The 15,565-nt window shown below is 50.7% G+C and overlaps 2 protein-coding genes across 2 annotated transcripts in view; one reads left to right on the top strand and one right to left on the bottom strand.

Annotated features, from left to right (window-relative positions):
* The window catches only part of LOC124469991 (brefeldin A-inhibited guanine nucleotide-exchange protein 1-like), a 46,238-nt gene that overhangs the window by 22,300 nt on the left and 8,373 nt on the right, over positions 1-15,565 (top strand). Inside the window, 18 exon segments of the mRNA XM_047023606.1 lie at positions 2,750-2,984; positions 3,563-3,662; positions 3,756-3,895; positions 3,988-4,096; positions 8,749-8,950; positions 9,086-9,197; positions 9,995-10,200; positions 10,409-10,493; positions 10,628-10,793; positions 11,370-11,521; positions 11,730-11,858; positions 12,193-12,351; positions 12,699-12,843; positions 13,089-13,179; positions 13,272-13,312; positions 13,472-13,641; positions 13,845-13,996; positions 14,981-15,153. Of these exon segments, the coding sequence (XP_046879562.1) occupies positions 2,750-2,984; positions 3,563-3,662; positions 3,756-3,895; positions 3,988-4,096; positions 8,749-8,950; positions 9,086-9,197; positions 9,995-10,200; positions 10,409-10,493; positions 10,628-10,793; positions 11,370-11,521; positions 11,730-11,858; positions 12,193-12,351; positions 12,699-12,843; positions 13,089-13,179; positions 13,272-13,312; positions 13,472-13,641; positions 13,845-13,996; positions 14,981-15,153 (2,567 nt within the window).
* LOC124469988 (cold-inducible RNA-binding protein A-like) lies at positions 4,775-6,190 on the bottom strand. The gene has a single exon (XM_047023602.1). The coding sequence runs from the start codon at positions 6,107-6,109 to the stop codon at positions 5,591-5,593; it is 519 nt and encodes a 172-aa protein (XP_046879558.1). The 5' UTR covers positions 6,110-6,190; the 3' UTR covers positions 4,775-5,590.

Raw genomic sequence — 15,565 nt, 5'->3', positions numbered from 1 at the left:
AGCTGTGTTATCTGGTTAAACGCTTGCTGTATAGCCCCAAACACTCACTTGAATAAAAAGGCTCAGGGATGTTTTCACATAAAGGAATCAAATATTTTGCTTTATTTAATTTTAGATAATATGTGTTGAATTTTTAAAAAAAGAACTCGAAGGGTGTCTATCATCTCCCTGATAGGGATAAATGCAGTGCACCTCTGAAATAGGTATGTTTTTTACTTTCAAAATGTAACAATGCAATCTTCAGTATAACTGAGGGAGAAGCTGAAATGTTCTGTACCGAGGTGTACGTTGTGTTTGTGCCTCCCAATCTTGCTGCAGCTTAAATGATAAAGTGTGTACCCCCATGCGGGGAAGGACTGTTTTTCTGTGAGTCAGAGATGCAGGGGTGTAGTTCTGTGTGTCACATCAATCCTCATCTGACTCTGCAGGAGTCAAACAACCTTTCATGTTGGAGCATGTCTCAGCTAAGGTGTTATCGGGAGAAAACAAAACTCAAACATTCAGACAAATGCATTAAGCTCAAGGATGTTGTTGTTTGGGTGAATATTGATTGTGTTGTTGTGGTTACAATCGGATTATCATCTTCCATCTTGGGGTCAATAAGGAAGTGGTTTAGATATCTTATTAGTCCAGTAAGATGGTATCATAGAGTAGCACAGCTTTTTACAATGCAATTTCATGTTCATCTCCACACACACACACACATACCCATTATCTACCAGTCTCCCATTATCTACCAGTCTCCCATTATCTATCAGTCTATCTCAATATTATCTAGATATTGTCTTCTCTTTCTACATGCTCTCATGCCTACATTCTTATTGACCATCCAGCAGGAATAACCCTGCTTTATGTCTTAAACTTTGACTTCTTTCCTCCTTAAATTGTGCTAGACTGGATTTTAATGCTCAATATAAACTCCCTTCTCCCCTCCCCCCCTCCCCCTCTTCTCCCCTCCCCCTTCCTCTCTTCTCCCCTCCCCCTCCCTCCTTCTCCCCCTCCCCTCCTTCTCCCCTCCCCTCCCCCTCCCTCTCTTCTCCCATCCTCCCCCTCCTTTTCCCCTCCCCTCCCCCTCCCTCTCTTCTCCCATCCTCCCCCTCCTTTTCCCCTCCCCTCCCCCTCCCTCTCTTCTCCCCCCCCCCTCCTTCTCCCCTCCCCCCCTCCCCTCCCCCCCTCCCCCTCCCTCTCTTCTCCCATCCTCCCCCTCCTTTTCCCCCTCCCTCTCTTCTCCCCTCCCCCCCTCCCTCTCTTCTCCCCTCCCTCTCTTCTCTTCTCCCCCTCCCCTCCTTCTCCCCTCCCCTCCCCCCCTCCCTCTCTTCTCCCCTCCCCCCCTCCCTCTCTTCTCCCCTCCCCCCCTCCCTCTCTTCTCCCATTCTCTCCCTCCTTTTCCCCTCCCCTCCCCCCCTCCCCCTCCCTCTCTTCTCCCCCCCCCCTCCCTCCCCCTCCCCTCCCTCTCTTCTCCCCTCCCCCCCTCCCCCCCTCCCTCTCTTCTCCCCTCCCCCCCTCCCTCTCTTCTCCCCCCCCCCTCCCTCCCCCTTCCCTCCCTCTCTTCTCCCCTCCCCCCCTCCCTCTCTTCTCCCCTCCCCCTCCCTCTCTTCTCCCCTCCCCCCCTCCCCCTCCCTCTCTTCTCCCCTCCCCTCCCTCTCTTCTCCCCTCCCCCCCTCCCTTCTCCCCTCCCCCCCTCCCTCTCTTCTCCCCTCCCCCTCCCTCTCTTCTCCCCTCCCCCCCTCCCTCTCTTCTCCCCTCCCCCCCCCCTCCCCCTCCCTCTCTTCTCCCCTCCCCCCCTCCCTCTCTTCTCCCCCCCCCTTCCCCTCCCTCTCTTCTCCCCTCCCCCTCCCCCCTCCCTCTCTTCTCCCCTCCCCCTTCCTCTCTTCTCCCCTCCCCTCCCCCCCTCCCTCTCTTCTCCCCTCCCCCTCCCTCTCTTCTCCCCTCCCCCCCTCCCTCTCTTCTCCCCTCCCCCCCTCCCTCTCTTCTCCCCTCCCCCCCCCCTCTCTTCTCCCCTCCCCCCCCCCCTCTCTTCTCCCCTCCCCCCCCACTCCCCCTCCCTCTCTTCTCCCCTCCCCCCCTCCCTTCTCCCCTCCCCCCCTCCCTCTCTTCTCCCCTCCCCCCCTCCCTCTCTTCTCCCCTCCCCCTCCCTCTCTTCTCCCCTCCCCCCCTCCCTCTCTTCTCCCCTCCCCCCCTCTCTTCTCCCCTCCCCCCCCCCCTCCCCCTCCCTCTCTTCTCCCCTCCCCCCCTCCCTCTCTTCTCCCCTCCCCCTCCCTCTCTTCTCCCCTCCCCCTCCCCCCCTCCCTCTCTTCTCCCCTCCCCCTTCCTCTCTTCTCCCCTCCCCTCCCCCCCTCCCTCTCTTCTCCCCTCCCCTCCCTCTCTTCTCCCCTCCCCCCCCCCTCTCTTCTCCCCTCCCCCCCTCCCTCTCTTCTCCCCTCCCCTCCCTCTCTTCTCCCCTCCCCCCCCCCCTCTCTTCTCCCCTCCCCTCCCTCTCTTCTCCCCTCCCCTCCCTCTCTTCTCCCCTCCCCCTTCCTCTCTTCTCCCCTCCCCTCCCCCCCTCCCTCTCTTCTCCCCCCCCCCTCCCTCTCTTCTCCCCTCCCCTCCCTCTCTTCTCCCCTCCCCTCCCCTCCCTCTCTTCTCCCCTCCCCTCCCCCCTCTCTTCTCCCCTCCCCTCCTCCCTCTCTTCTCCCCTCCCCTCCCTCTCTTCTCCCCTCCCCTCCCTCTCTTCTCCCCTCCCCCCCCCCCCTCTCTTCTCCCCTCCCAGGTCCCACGAGCTGCGCTCCAAGGTCTTATCCCTGCAGCTTCTCCTGTCTATCCTGCAGAATGCCGGGCCCATCTTCAAGACCAATGAGATGTTCATCAACGCCATCAAGCAGTACCTGTGTGTGGCGCTGTCCAAGAACGGGGTCTCCTCCGTGCCTGAGGTGTTCGAGCTCTCCCTCTCCATCTTCCTCACCCTGCTCTCCCACTTCAAAACACATCTCAAGATGCAGATTGAGGTAGTTACGCAGTTATTTTGAGGTCCCAAACCCCAGTATTTTACCTTAATCCTTTATTATTGAAATTCAGAATCACTCTCCATCCAACAGTGTTTAGTTCCTGAACGTCTGTGTCATGCCCATATCCCAGGCCTATTCCCTTTCCCTCCCCAATGTCGTAAAGCCCTCGTATGTTTTGATATTGACACAATCTCTCAATACGGTTGGCAGCTGACAAGGTTGATTTATGGGAGATGTGGTTTATGACAGAGTGGCTATAATAGTAGTTCTGCCTCAGTGCAAATGAGTTTCCATATTACCTGTTTGCTGCCGGTGGTACTGATTTATAGTCCACTTCCACTGTGAGCTCAGCCTAGAACATTTCTCCAGACTGAAGTTGATGACTTGATCTCCTCTCTTTGCACCTGTAAATAAAATCACATTTGTTTTTAGTGGAGACAAATGTCTGGAGCTGTCTGAAACGACTGGTCAGTTGAGAGTATGTGTTAGCGGGTGTTCCAAGACTCAGACAAACTGGGTAGCTGTATTTATGAAGATTTATTGACAGTTGGTTGGTCCCGTTCTGCTTTCCTCTGCAGGTGTTCTTCAAGGAGATTTTTCTGTACATTCTAGAAACATCCACAAGCTCCTACGACCACAAATGGATGGTCATACAGACCCTGACTAGAATATGTGCAGGTGTGTAGAGGTGTCTCTTTATAACCTGAAATTAATGTGGATCGGTCTTTGTGCTTTCTTCTTACATTCTTAATCTCTCCCTTTATTCCTCAGATGCTCAGAGTGTGGTGGATATTTATGTGAACTATGATTGTGACTTAAATGCTGCTAATATCTTTGAGAGGCTGGTTAATGACCTTTCTAAGATAGCCCAGGGCCGGGCAGGCCACGAGCTGGGCACCACTCCCCTCCAGGTGAGACTGGCTGGCTGGTTGACTGGCTAAATGAACTCGCGTATTGTTTTGGCTTCTTAAATTCCTTACTGACTTGTGCCTTTGCCTTGCAGGAGTTAACCCTCAGAAAGAAAGGTTTGGAGTGTCTGGTGTCCATCCTCAAGTGTATGGTGGAATGGAGTAAGGACCAGTACGTCAACCCCAACTCCCAGACCAGCCTTGGTGAGAGACTGACCCAACACTAGTCTGTAGGCAGATCCATTACCATTCTGTTGGTGGCCCAACATTGTAGTCCTGCCATTTGTATGCGAGCATTTATAATCCTAACCTACAGCAGCGATTCCCAAACTGGGCTGAATATGCTTTTGTTTTCAAAAGCTTAAAAATATTTTGGAACAGGGTTTCAAACGGTTTAAATATATTTAAAATTTCAAAAGGTTGAACAAATATTTTCTAAAAAAAGGTTTACAGTTTAAGAATGTTTTGTTGAAAAGTTTCAAAAGGGATGTGTTAAACATAGATAAAAAACAAAGCAGCCACACCCTGTGCAGTTCAGCGATGGCCAAGTTGCTACATAATCTGTTCTGGTTATAACTTTACCAAAAGTTCTAGACCTGGCCAATTATCATGAAAATAATCAGACGTTTTTTTTGTTTGTTTTTTTATTTAACAAAATCGCTTTAACAGGCACCATGAAGCCAGAATTGACAAAAGAATACATCTTCAATGTTGATGATACAAAGAACAGAAAGTACAAAATCGTTCCCATGTGGAATAGTGAGAGAGTAGTAGCATTTGACGTTCTCTTTTCTACAGTTCAGTCCATCATAACAACACATTTAAAATGCAAGTTGAGCAGAGAAAAAAAAACAAGTGAGAACCAAAAGGAACAAGATATACCGTGGCCTAGCTGTAGCATGGTGAATATTACCATTTAAACAGCAAACCTCATCAGGCGTGTGGGGGGGGTCACCATTCTGAAGGAATTCACTGTGGGAAACAGCACACATACAGGACCCCCAGTTACGTCAATAACTTTGTATTAGAGTCTGACGAGGCTTTGCTGCGTAGCTACACTTAAGGAATGTATAATATCTAAATAGTACATCCCTGCCCGCCAGCCTTAAGTGGAATCTTTTGCTCTGGTTTAAAACGTGGCAGGAGGTAAGTCACGGAATTGGTCATGAAAAATTAAAAAGAGGAACTGAAATGGCAAACAGGTCCCAATGGACGCGCCCAGGTAAGGGAACAGGCCAGGGAAATATGTCGGTGCTAGGTGAAAACAGGACGAAGCAACGTCGAAACAGCGCTTGTGAGCAGGAATGGGTTACTTTTCACTTAAGTTAGCAGTTGACGGGACCAACAAGACATTACTATTATCATGTAACCAAAACGAAAGGCCAAATGAGCATGTCTCATCGAACTAGATATTTTTGCTGTTTTTAACTTTTAAACATGGTTTGTAAACGAATGGCTGAAACTAACTTCAAAAGGTGCTCGAGCTACTGGAACACAGAATAGGGCTATAGAAAAAAAATCTGGTCATTAACATGGACATTTCTTGGGGAGCGCATCTGTTTTTATATAACCAGCCAAGGGATGATCTTGAATAAGGGAGGATTTTAACTCGTGTGAAACATGGCTAACATAGCTAGCATAGCTAGCATGGCTGTCTCTGTGGGAGTCCCTCGACCGGCCTCCATAGCCACATGGCCCCTAGTTATTGTCCCTGTATCCACCGCCGGAGGAATACCCGCCACCGCCACCACTCCTGTAGCCTCCACCGCCGCCGCCATAGCCCCGGTCTCCACCGCCGCCGCCATAGCCTCGATCGCCTCCGTCATAACTTCTGCCGCCATATCCCCGATCTCCACCGCCGCCATATCCTCCACCACCGCCATATCCTCCGCCACCGCCATATCCGCCACCGCCGCGGGATCCTCCTCTGTAGCCACCGCCGCCTCCACCTCCTGAACGGCCGCCACCTTTTCCTGCCTCGTCCACGCGGATCGTTCTGCCATCCACGGTTTTTCCGTTCATGTCTTCCAACGCCTCTTTTGCGTCATCGGCGTTGTCGTACTTGACGAAGCCGAATCCACGAGACCTTCCTGTTTCTTTGTCTCTGATCACATCAACTTTATCTATGTTTCCATACTTGGAGAAAGCCGCCGCCAAAGAGTCTTCGGTTGTGTCGAAGCTCAAGCCACCGACGAAAAGTTTTCCTTCGTCGGACATCTTTCTTTGTCTTTAGCTGGCGGAAACGAATGCTGCTGGTGCTCAAGGATGCACGTCGAAAGGAAAGATTGGGTGGCGCGCTTTCAATTTATTGACCTTTTCAGCATGACGTCACAACAATAGTACACATTCTTCCGGGTGGCAAAAGCCGATGGCACTACTAGTGGAAGGGAGTACAACCGTCGGCCGTAGCCTGACAAACAAAATAATTGTGATATCTACCCTCTTTTACTACTAAAGTAATTTGTGTATTAATTTGATCACTCTGGCTTTATTTGCACTCATGAGAAAACAATACTGTGGCTCTGTAGCTACGTTTTCGTATTTCTGTAAGATTTTCTTCTTTCTCAACATTTCACAATGTTTTGAACTATGTTTACTGTAGCTGGCTGGATCTCTTCTCCGGAAGAAGAGAAGCCGCTCGCGTTCTGCCATAGTTTTCAGTCAAGTTACGTTAACTTTACTCTGAAACGGTTGCAGTTACGCAGGTTACCTCTCTTTATAATGTGTGCTTACTGCGGCGCTGATCGACATTTCGTCTTCTTTGGTCGCTCAAATAAATGTTGCCATAAAAGCAAACAGTTAGGCTCCCGTGGTGTTGTTAAACATGTGTGATTAGCCCGAATTAAATTAATCATAGAGTGTAACTTTACTGTGCACTGGCTTTGGCGGTAGAAAGATGAGAATGATCTGAATGGGAAAATTGTGTTCAGAGAGTAAGCCGAACCCTGTGGCTGCACTTCATCAATGGAGTTAACTGGGTTTAGATGGGAGGACAGCATCCTTCAGCTACGACAGTACAGGTTTGGAAGATCGAAGGTTAGCATTCAATCAGAGAGGCCAACGTCCTGGGACACAGAGTTGGCATTCATCAGCTTTCTCTAGCACAGACCCTGAGAGAACAGGCTATCAGTCAGCAGCCCAGAGGCTAACGCAGACAGGCTAATTCGACTGGAATAGACTATTACAGCACAGATCCGATGCTGGTCGTTGATATAGCACACGGCCGTGACCGTCAGAGCTCCAGTCAGTGTGACCCGCCATGAGGCCCGCTGACTGCAGTGAGCTGATGGGAAGGGGGGAATATTTAACATGAGGAACTGGGATTTTCTGAGGGTTTGAGATGTATGCGCTGGAACTCTCCTGGGGCTAGCCTGAGGCTAACTTCTGTCTCTCCAGACTCCAGAAGGCTAGGATGCTAAAGTCCAAGACAGCTACCAGAACCAACACTCCCCCCTGCCAAAGCATTACAGCAAGATTTGATATAATTTTTTTCTCATCTAATAATTTGTTCATTCAGAGGTGAATGGTCTAATGGTGTTCTTCTCTTTGTGTATGTCATTTTACAAATTGTAAATGGGTTTGAAATGATGCCTCACATCATTCAGTAGATAGGGCTCTCTTTGCCTTTCGCTTTTAACACGGGCTTATCAAACCTTTTGTTCTTTATCTTTCTGGGCTGACTTCAAAGGGAGAGCAGGTAATGGTAGAAAGTTGTCTGGTGTTTGGTAGACGGGTTCGTGTGGAAACTGTAGCAGTCATTTTGGGGGCTTAGTTCAGAGGCGGTGGCTTTAATGTAGCTGTGAATAGTCCTGTAGAATCCAGAGCTGCCTTTCTTCTATTAGCATTAGCAACCTTAATAAACCATAGACTCCAGTCCCGTCAGATCTACAAAAACAGACTGTGGCTTTTATGTTTTTTTTTTACAGTTGTAATCCGTGCAGTCATTTTAAGTTTGTTATATGTTAAAGTGAGAATAGTTTACATAATAGATCATGAGATAGAATGTACTGTAATTTCCTCTCATAACGATTAGTACTTTGTGACACCATGAGTTCTCCTTCTCCCTGCTCTTCCCCCTCCTTCCCCCCTCTCTCCTTGGTAGACACAGGACATGGAAGCGTCTTGCCAGCTCACATTACCATGATGCTGCCCTGAATGTTTCACAGAGTTTCCGATGGGGGGGTAATAAGATCCCACAGCTAGAGCACAATGTCTGTTAGATTCCAGGCTGCCCAGCCCTGGCCTGCCCTGCCCTGGCCAGCCCTGGCTAGCCCAGCCCTGGCTAGCCCTGGCCCACCCTGGCCTGCCCTGCCCTGGCTGACCCGTTTCAGGCCGGTGAACACCACAGCTCCCTCACCCTGCCTTGGCCCATCCAACTACTCCTGCACCCTCACCTCTGCCTGGCTTCTCCTACTCACATCCTGCCAGCAGCTTTAATACATAACTGACCTTTTTAATGCCCTTTCAACCTCTTAACACAGCGTGTGTGTGTGCCTGTGAGTGTGTGTGTCGATGGGCTCAATGTAGCAAACAACAAGCAATGTAACACCTATACAAAAGCCTTGAGGTCATCCTGTCTCTGTCGGTGGAGTACAGTAGGTTCCTCCTCCACTATTACAGCTCCATCGTGCCACAGACTAGATTAAGATCTTCCACGCCTGAGCTACAAGCGAGAGACTAAAAACATTTTTAGAAAAGATTTTCGGAAATGGAAAAAGTGGTTTTAATGGAAAAGTTCTGGCTCTTTCTCTGGGGAAATACCATAAGTTTCTCTCATTTTCCTCCCGATATTCTTTCTTCCTCCACCTCTTCCTCCTCCTCTTCCTCCACCTCTTCCTCCTCTTCTGCCCCCGCAGGTCAGGAGAAGCCCTCAGAGCAGGAGATGATGGAGACCAAGGCTCCGGAGAGCATTAACCGCTACGGCAGCATCAACTCTCTGGACTCCACCTCGTCGTCCGGCATCGGCAGCTACAGCACGCAGATGTCCGGCACGGACAATCCAGAGCAGTTTGAAGTGCTCAAGCAGCAGAAGGAGATCATCGAGCAGGGCATCGACCTGTGAGTAAACACGCACACACACAACCTGCTCATAAATGCTCACCCTCCACTTTTAGTTGAGGTGGTTTGCCTGCGGCCATTCATCGAATTGGTTTGCGCCGTAGCCTTAACATCTTAACTCTGGTTAACCCGCAGGTTCAACAAGAAACCAAAGAGGGGGATCCAGTATCTACAAGAGCAAGGCATGCTGGGAACCACCCCGGAAGACCTCGCTCAGTTCCTGCATCAGGAAGAGAGGCTTGACTCGGTAAAGAGCAGCTCTGGTTTACTCAACTGCACACACACACTCACACACATCGTCACACATACTTATACCGTTTCACATACACTATCTCACTCTCTCTCTTTCTGGATGAGGATGAGCATGGCTGTAAATAAGTAAACACCCACACTAAGTCATTAGAGTCTGCAGCCTCCTGCCTGCACACAGCTGAAGGGCTCAGACACATCCCATAGCCACGGCCCAGAACTGAGCCATTACAACCCTGCCTCCCTCTTTCCCTCCATTCATCCCATCCCTTCCTTCCTCTAATCCCTTCATCCCTCCCATCTCTCCATTCCTCTCTCCCATCCTCCCACTCCCAGGCAATTTGCACTCCTTTACACGGCACAAATGTTTATCCTAACGACTCGAGTGCTCTCGGCTGATTGGCCAGTCCTGAGGGCACCTCCGTATGCAGTGATAAAGTGCGTTAATGAGCGTTCACTAACGTGTGCAGTGCAACAAGGGCCCTTCAACAGCTGCTTCAGCCCTCTGACTGCACCGAGCAGGGGGATCAGCATGTATTTAACACATCAGCACTCCGCTTTTTTGTAGATCACAGTCATAAACAGTTTCCCCATCACAGCCGCTCTGAAAGGAGCGAGGCGCATCAAGACAATGCGGGCTAATTGTCCATCATCGAGTAGCACTTGGAGTGGATGACAGGACTAAAATCCGACCAGGGCTTGCTTTTTCCGTTCACGTTCTATCATTTCTCTCTCCTTTTCTTTCTCCATCTTTCTCTCCTTGTCATCTTCTGTTGTCCTCACTCCCTCTCCCAGACTCAGGTAGGGGAGTTCCTGGGGGACAACGACAGGTTCAACAAGGAGGTGATGTATGCCTACGTGGACCAGATGGACTTCCAGGGGAAGGACTTTGTGTCGGCGCTGCGGATCTTCCTGGAGGGCTTCCGTCTGCCCGGGGAGGCTCAGAAGATCGACAGGCTCATGGAGAAGTTTGCTGCCAGATACCTGGAGTGCAACCAGGGGTGAGTGTGGGACAGCTGATCTGTTCTCTATCCAAATGATGGAGCCTGAAGGCAGACATTAGGACAAATGGAATAAGTGTTTGCTGTAATGGGAACAACATCTGGATCTGAGTCTCTTCATTTGTGTTTATGGACTTTTCTGTTTCTAACCCCCCCCCCCCCCTCTCTCTCCTCCTCTTGCTCTCTTGCTCTCTCGCTCGTCCCTCAGGCAAACCCTGTTTGCGAGTGCAGACACTGCCTACGTCCTTGCCTACTCGATCATCATGCTGACAACAGACCTTCACAGTCCGCAGGTACAGTACCCCCGCAGTCTGGGGCAGAAGAAACGAAAACGCCCAAATCACCTCAACGAAGGACTAAACCCAAGTCGAGTCAGTCATTCAGTTTGTGACTGACCCAGGCCTCCGTCCTTCCTCCCTGTCCAAAGGTGAAGAACAAGATGACTAAAGAGCAGTACATCAAGATGAACAGAGGGATCAACGACAGCAAAGACCTGCCGGAGGAGTACCTGTCGGCCATCTACGACGAGATTGCCGGCAAGAAGATCGCCATGAAGGAGACAAAGGAACTCACCCTTAAATCCAACAAGCAGAGTGAGTCTATCCCCCACTCCCCCCCCCCCCCACCACCACCACCACTCCCCCCCACCCCTCCATCAGACACGATAAGAATGTCATTACAGTCTGAAATTGAGCGTGTCAAACGATAATTCTGCACACAGTCGACAGTATTAAAGGGGCCATTTGTAGAAGCAATAGATCTGTGGCAAGTTACCAGCTCCAGATGTAATCCAGCAGTCTTCATCTGGTGTCTGTGCGGGCTATTGAATTTCTATCAGACTCAAAGACTTAAAAAGATTTGGATTTGGATTAGATTGCTTAGCGGATCGCTAAGTATAAAAGTTTGGGATCTTTGTTGAATAAGAAAAGTTGTACTCAGAAGACATCATCATGTCACGTGCTGTATTAAAGATAACGTCTCAGACATGGTTGGAGAAGAAATTAGAGATAGAGGATCTCTTGTCCCATGGTTAGGTGTGCTTGTGTGAAGGTTGTGCTGGTGTTGTCACAGGGTTAGGTGTGCTTGTGTGAAGGTTGTGCTGGTGTCGCCAGGTGTGGTTGTGGGAAAGTTGTGGGAAGGTTGTGTGAAGGTTGTGCTGGTGTCGCCAGGTGTGGCAAGTGAGAAGCAGAGGCGGCTGCTCTACAACGTGGAGATGGAGCAGATGGCCAAGACAGCCAAGGCTCTGATGGAGGCAGTCAGCCACGTCCAGGCCCCCTTCACCTCCGCCACGCACCTGGAGCACGTCAGACCCATGTTCAAGGTAACACACACAGAGTAAACACACACACACTCTCACACACTCACAAACACACACACACACCTGGAGCACATCAGACTCATGTTCAAGGTCACACACACACAGTAAACACACACAGCCTTTTCAGACCTATGTAGAGGTCTAGTTGGAATGCTCCAGTGTGTATGAAGCGTGTCCCAGACCTGCAGCCTGTGTTGTGTGCTCATCCCAGCTGGCGTGGACCCCCTTCCTGGCAGCCTTCAGCGTGGGCCTGCAGGACTGTGACGACCCCGAGGTGGCCTTCCTCTGTCTGGAGGGCATCCGCTTCGCCATCAGGATCGCCTGCATCTTCACCATCCAGGTAGCCCTGCACGCCCTCTGCACCCCGTAGGACCGCAGACATCACAAGTACTTAAGGGTTTCACACAGTAGTAGTAGGGTGTGTGTTGTGATGAAATGCAAACATGAATGCAAATCATAATGATTCTCCCGGTTTCTCTGATTCTCGCACCCTTTTTTCTCTCTCTCCTCTCCTCTCTCTCTCTCTCTCTCTCTCTCTCTCTCTCTCTCTCTCTCTCTCTCTCTCTCTCTCTCTCTCTCTCTCTCTCTCTCTCTCTCTCTCTCTCTCTCTCTCTCTCTCCCTCTCTCCCTCCCTCTCTCTCTCCCTCTCTCTCTCCCTCTCTCTCTCGTGGCAGCTGGAGCGTGATGCGTACGTCCAGGCCCTGGCCAGGTTCACCCTGCTCACAGCTAGCTCGGGCATCACGGAGATGAAGCAGAAGAACATCGACACCATCAAGACTCTGATCACCGTGGCCCACACCGACGGCAACTACCTGGGCACCTCCTGGCACGAGGTCAGCCGGCCACGCCTCCCGTGGACCAGCTCTCTCTTTCTGACGCTTCACTACTCACTCTAGTCTCTCTCCCTTTGACTCTCTCTCTGTCTGTATCTTAACCATCTCAATCGCTCTTACTCTGTCACCGTCTCCTTATCTCTGTCTCTATCTCACTTCCTCTCTAACTTCCCCTCTCGCTATCACCTCCTCTATCTCTACATTCCGCTCTCAATCCATCTCCCTCCCGCTCTCCACCCCCCCTCCATCCCTCGCCTGTTCCCTCTCTGCTCTGTGTGTGATGCACATGTGCTCTCTGGCATGTCAGCTCTAAGCAGCAGTGTGTGTGTGTGTGTGTGTGTGAGCAGATCATGAAGTGCATCAGTCAGCTGGAGCTGGCCCAGCTGATTGGGACGGGGGTGAAGGCACGCTACATCTCAGGCACCGTGAGGGGGAAGGAGGGCTTCATCACCAGCACCAAGGAGCACAACAATGACGAGTACCTGGGCCTGGGTCGGTACCCCCCGCCGAACGACATCCCTGTAGCGCTGGCTCGATAGAAATTGGTTTAATCATGGGATACTCTGTCCATATTTTATATCTGTAATTCACTTGTAGGGAGTCTGCTTGTCTGGTTGTTTGCTTGATGCCTGCTGATGTTGTGGGGGTGTTCTGTGCTGTTATGAAGGGTCGTTTTTCTGGAGTTTATCTGGGGGTTTGAACCCATGACCCCTGACTCATGACCTCTGTGTCCGCAGTAGGAGGTACAGTGGATCGTAAGCAGATAGCCAGCATCCAGGAGTCCATAGGGGAAACCAGCTCCCAGAGTGTTGTCGTGGCTGTGGACAGGTAAACATCCCCAGCACTTCCTGGATCGTGGATAGCTCACTGCCCTCAAAGGACGTGGGGCTGACTCACCTTTTCTTCTGTTTTGAATGCAGGATATTCACTGGTTCCACAAGACTGGATGGCAATGCTATCGGTGAGTGTCCCAGTTTGGAGAATTTGGTGAAGAGTTGTTGTACAGTATATACTGCTGTATATGCAAATGATCTTGAAGTCTTACTGTAGTGCATCTCCAGACTCTGCCTACTCTGACCAGTCAGTGACTCCCTTCTGTCCCCCCGTCCCCCCCCCACAGTGGACTTTGTGCGCTGGCTGTGTGCTGTCTCCATGGATGAGCTGGCTTCTCCTACCCACCCCCGCATGTTCAGCCTGCAGAAGATCGTGGAGATCTCCTACTACAACATGGGCCGCATCCGCCTGCAGTGGTCCAGGATCTGGGAGGTGATTGGAGACCACTTCAACAAGGTGGGCACAGGGTCCCTGCAAAGGGAGTTTACTACTCATACATAGCAATTAGACACATTGTTGCATGGATTTGATTTGAAAATGTGAAATGGTTTACAGAGTCTACAGATATGCACTGTGGAAAGGGTAGACATTTTGAGAGAAGAGCTAAACCTTTATGTGTGTGTGTGTGTGTGTGTGTGTGTGTGTGTGTGTGTGTCCAGGTGGGCTGTAATCCTAACGGGGACGTGGCTATCTTTGCCGTGGACTCTCTCCGACAGCTGTCCATGAAGTTCCTGGAGAAGGGGGAGCTCGCCAACTTCAGATTCCAGAAGGATTTTCTGAGGCCTTTTGAACACATCATGAAAAAGAACAGGTAAAATGTGCGTGTGTGTGTACACATACCGAGGGATGTGTGTGTGCACACACAGCCACAGTAGACGATGGGCTCGTCTGTGTTCCAGCAGTCAGTCACAAGGCCAGCATTGTGCCACTGTGTGCAGCATTTTCCAGGGCTGTCTCTGCCTTCACTGCACCCTGCACATTCCCTGAGTCACCGTGTCGTCACACACCTCCCTAACCAGGCAGTCACACAGACAGCCAGACTACCAGACAGGCAGTCAGAAAGTCAGCCAGCCAGCTTGGCATCTAGTCTGTCAGTCAGCCAGTCAGATAGGCGTCTAGTCATTCAATCAGATAGACAGACAGTCAGCCAACCAGCCAACCAGCCAACCAGCCTGGAGTCACTCAGCTAGCCAGCCATTTCTCTGAGGCAGAGTGAACCAGCAGCACAGACAGTGTCCTCGGCGACGTGCAGAATAACCCATTTCAATCACTTGAGATTGCTTCATGTTGAACCAGTGACTTTACATAATAGGCACTCTCGTTGTTTCTGTATGAATGTAGCTCAGGGCCCTCTGACGGAGAACTGAGTGGAGTTGTTCCCTGAGTGGTGACAGAGTTCCCTCACATGACATCTCCGTCTTTCCCCCGTCTGACGTGGAACACGGCAGGGTGACATTGTAGAACACGGGGAATCAGAGGAAAAGTGAACACCATGTGTTCATGTCAATGACAGGTCTCCCAGGTCGAATTCCACCCTCTGGTTTTAATAATGTAAGTGTTGTGTACAAGGGGAGACAGCAGGCAGCCGCGTCGACCCAGAGAAGCCTGTTGTGCTGATCCTTCGTTAGGTTCAGTCAGCCTGTGTGTGTTTGTGTTGCGTTTTCCGTTTGTCACATGCAGCTAAAAAAAAAAATAGGTCAGCTCTTCACCGTGACAGTTGCAGTGAAAAGCAGCCTCGTCAGAGCACTGCATTGAAATAAGAGCGAACGCCTGAAGAAGTCTGGTCCTCCCCCAGGTCTCCCACCATCAGGGACATGGTGGTGAGGTGTATTGCCCAGATGGTCAACTCCCAGGCTGGGAACATCCGCTCCGGCTGGAAGAACATCTTCTCAGTGTTCCACCTGGCTGCCTCCGACCAGGACCAGAGCATCGTGGAGCTGGCCTTCCACACCACCGGCCACATCGTCAGTGAGTCGGACACACACACACACAGCACACACACACCACACACACACCACACATACAGACACACACACACCACACACACACCACACACACAAACCACACACACCACACACACACACCACACACACACACACACCACACACACACACAACACACACACACCACTCACACAACACACACACAACACACACCACAGGGCTGTTTTGGCAGCCCCTTTGTCACAGGTCATCCAGACGCTCGTCTGGGACAATCGTTGATTTGCATGAATGCTAAAATGACAATCACACCTTAATGACACCCCTCTAGAGAAGTGATCTCAACAGCTGAAGAGGAAGGTGGACAGAGGAAGACTCTGAAATTATCATTAAAAGTTGTGTTCTTGTAGATATAGTTCTAAACAGCTTTTAATGTCATG

This window comes from Hypomesus transpacificus, chromosome 8, assembly GCF_021917145.1.
Source record: "Hypomesus transpacificus isolate Combined female chromosome 8, fHypTra1, whole genome shotgun sequence".
NCBI classification, from domain to species: domain Eukaryota; kingdom Metazoa; phylum Chordata; class Actinopteri; order Osmeriformes; family Osmeridae; genus Hypomesus; species Hypomesus transpacificus.
This window is presented reverse-complemented; position numbering and strand designations above follow the sequence as displayed.

What these genes read in the sequence shown, in the direction of transcription:
- LOC124469988 (XM_047023602.1), bottom strand. Translation starts at nt 6,109, where the DNA reads ATGTCCGACGAAGGAAAACTTTTCGTCGGTGGCTTGAGCTTCGACACA.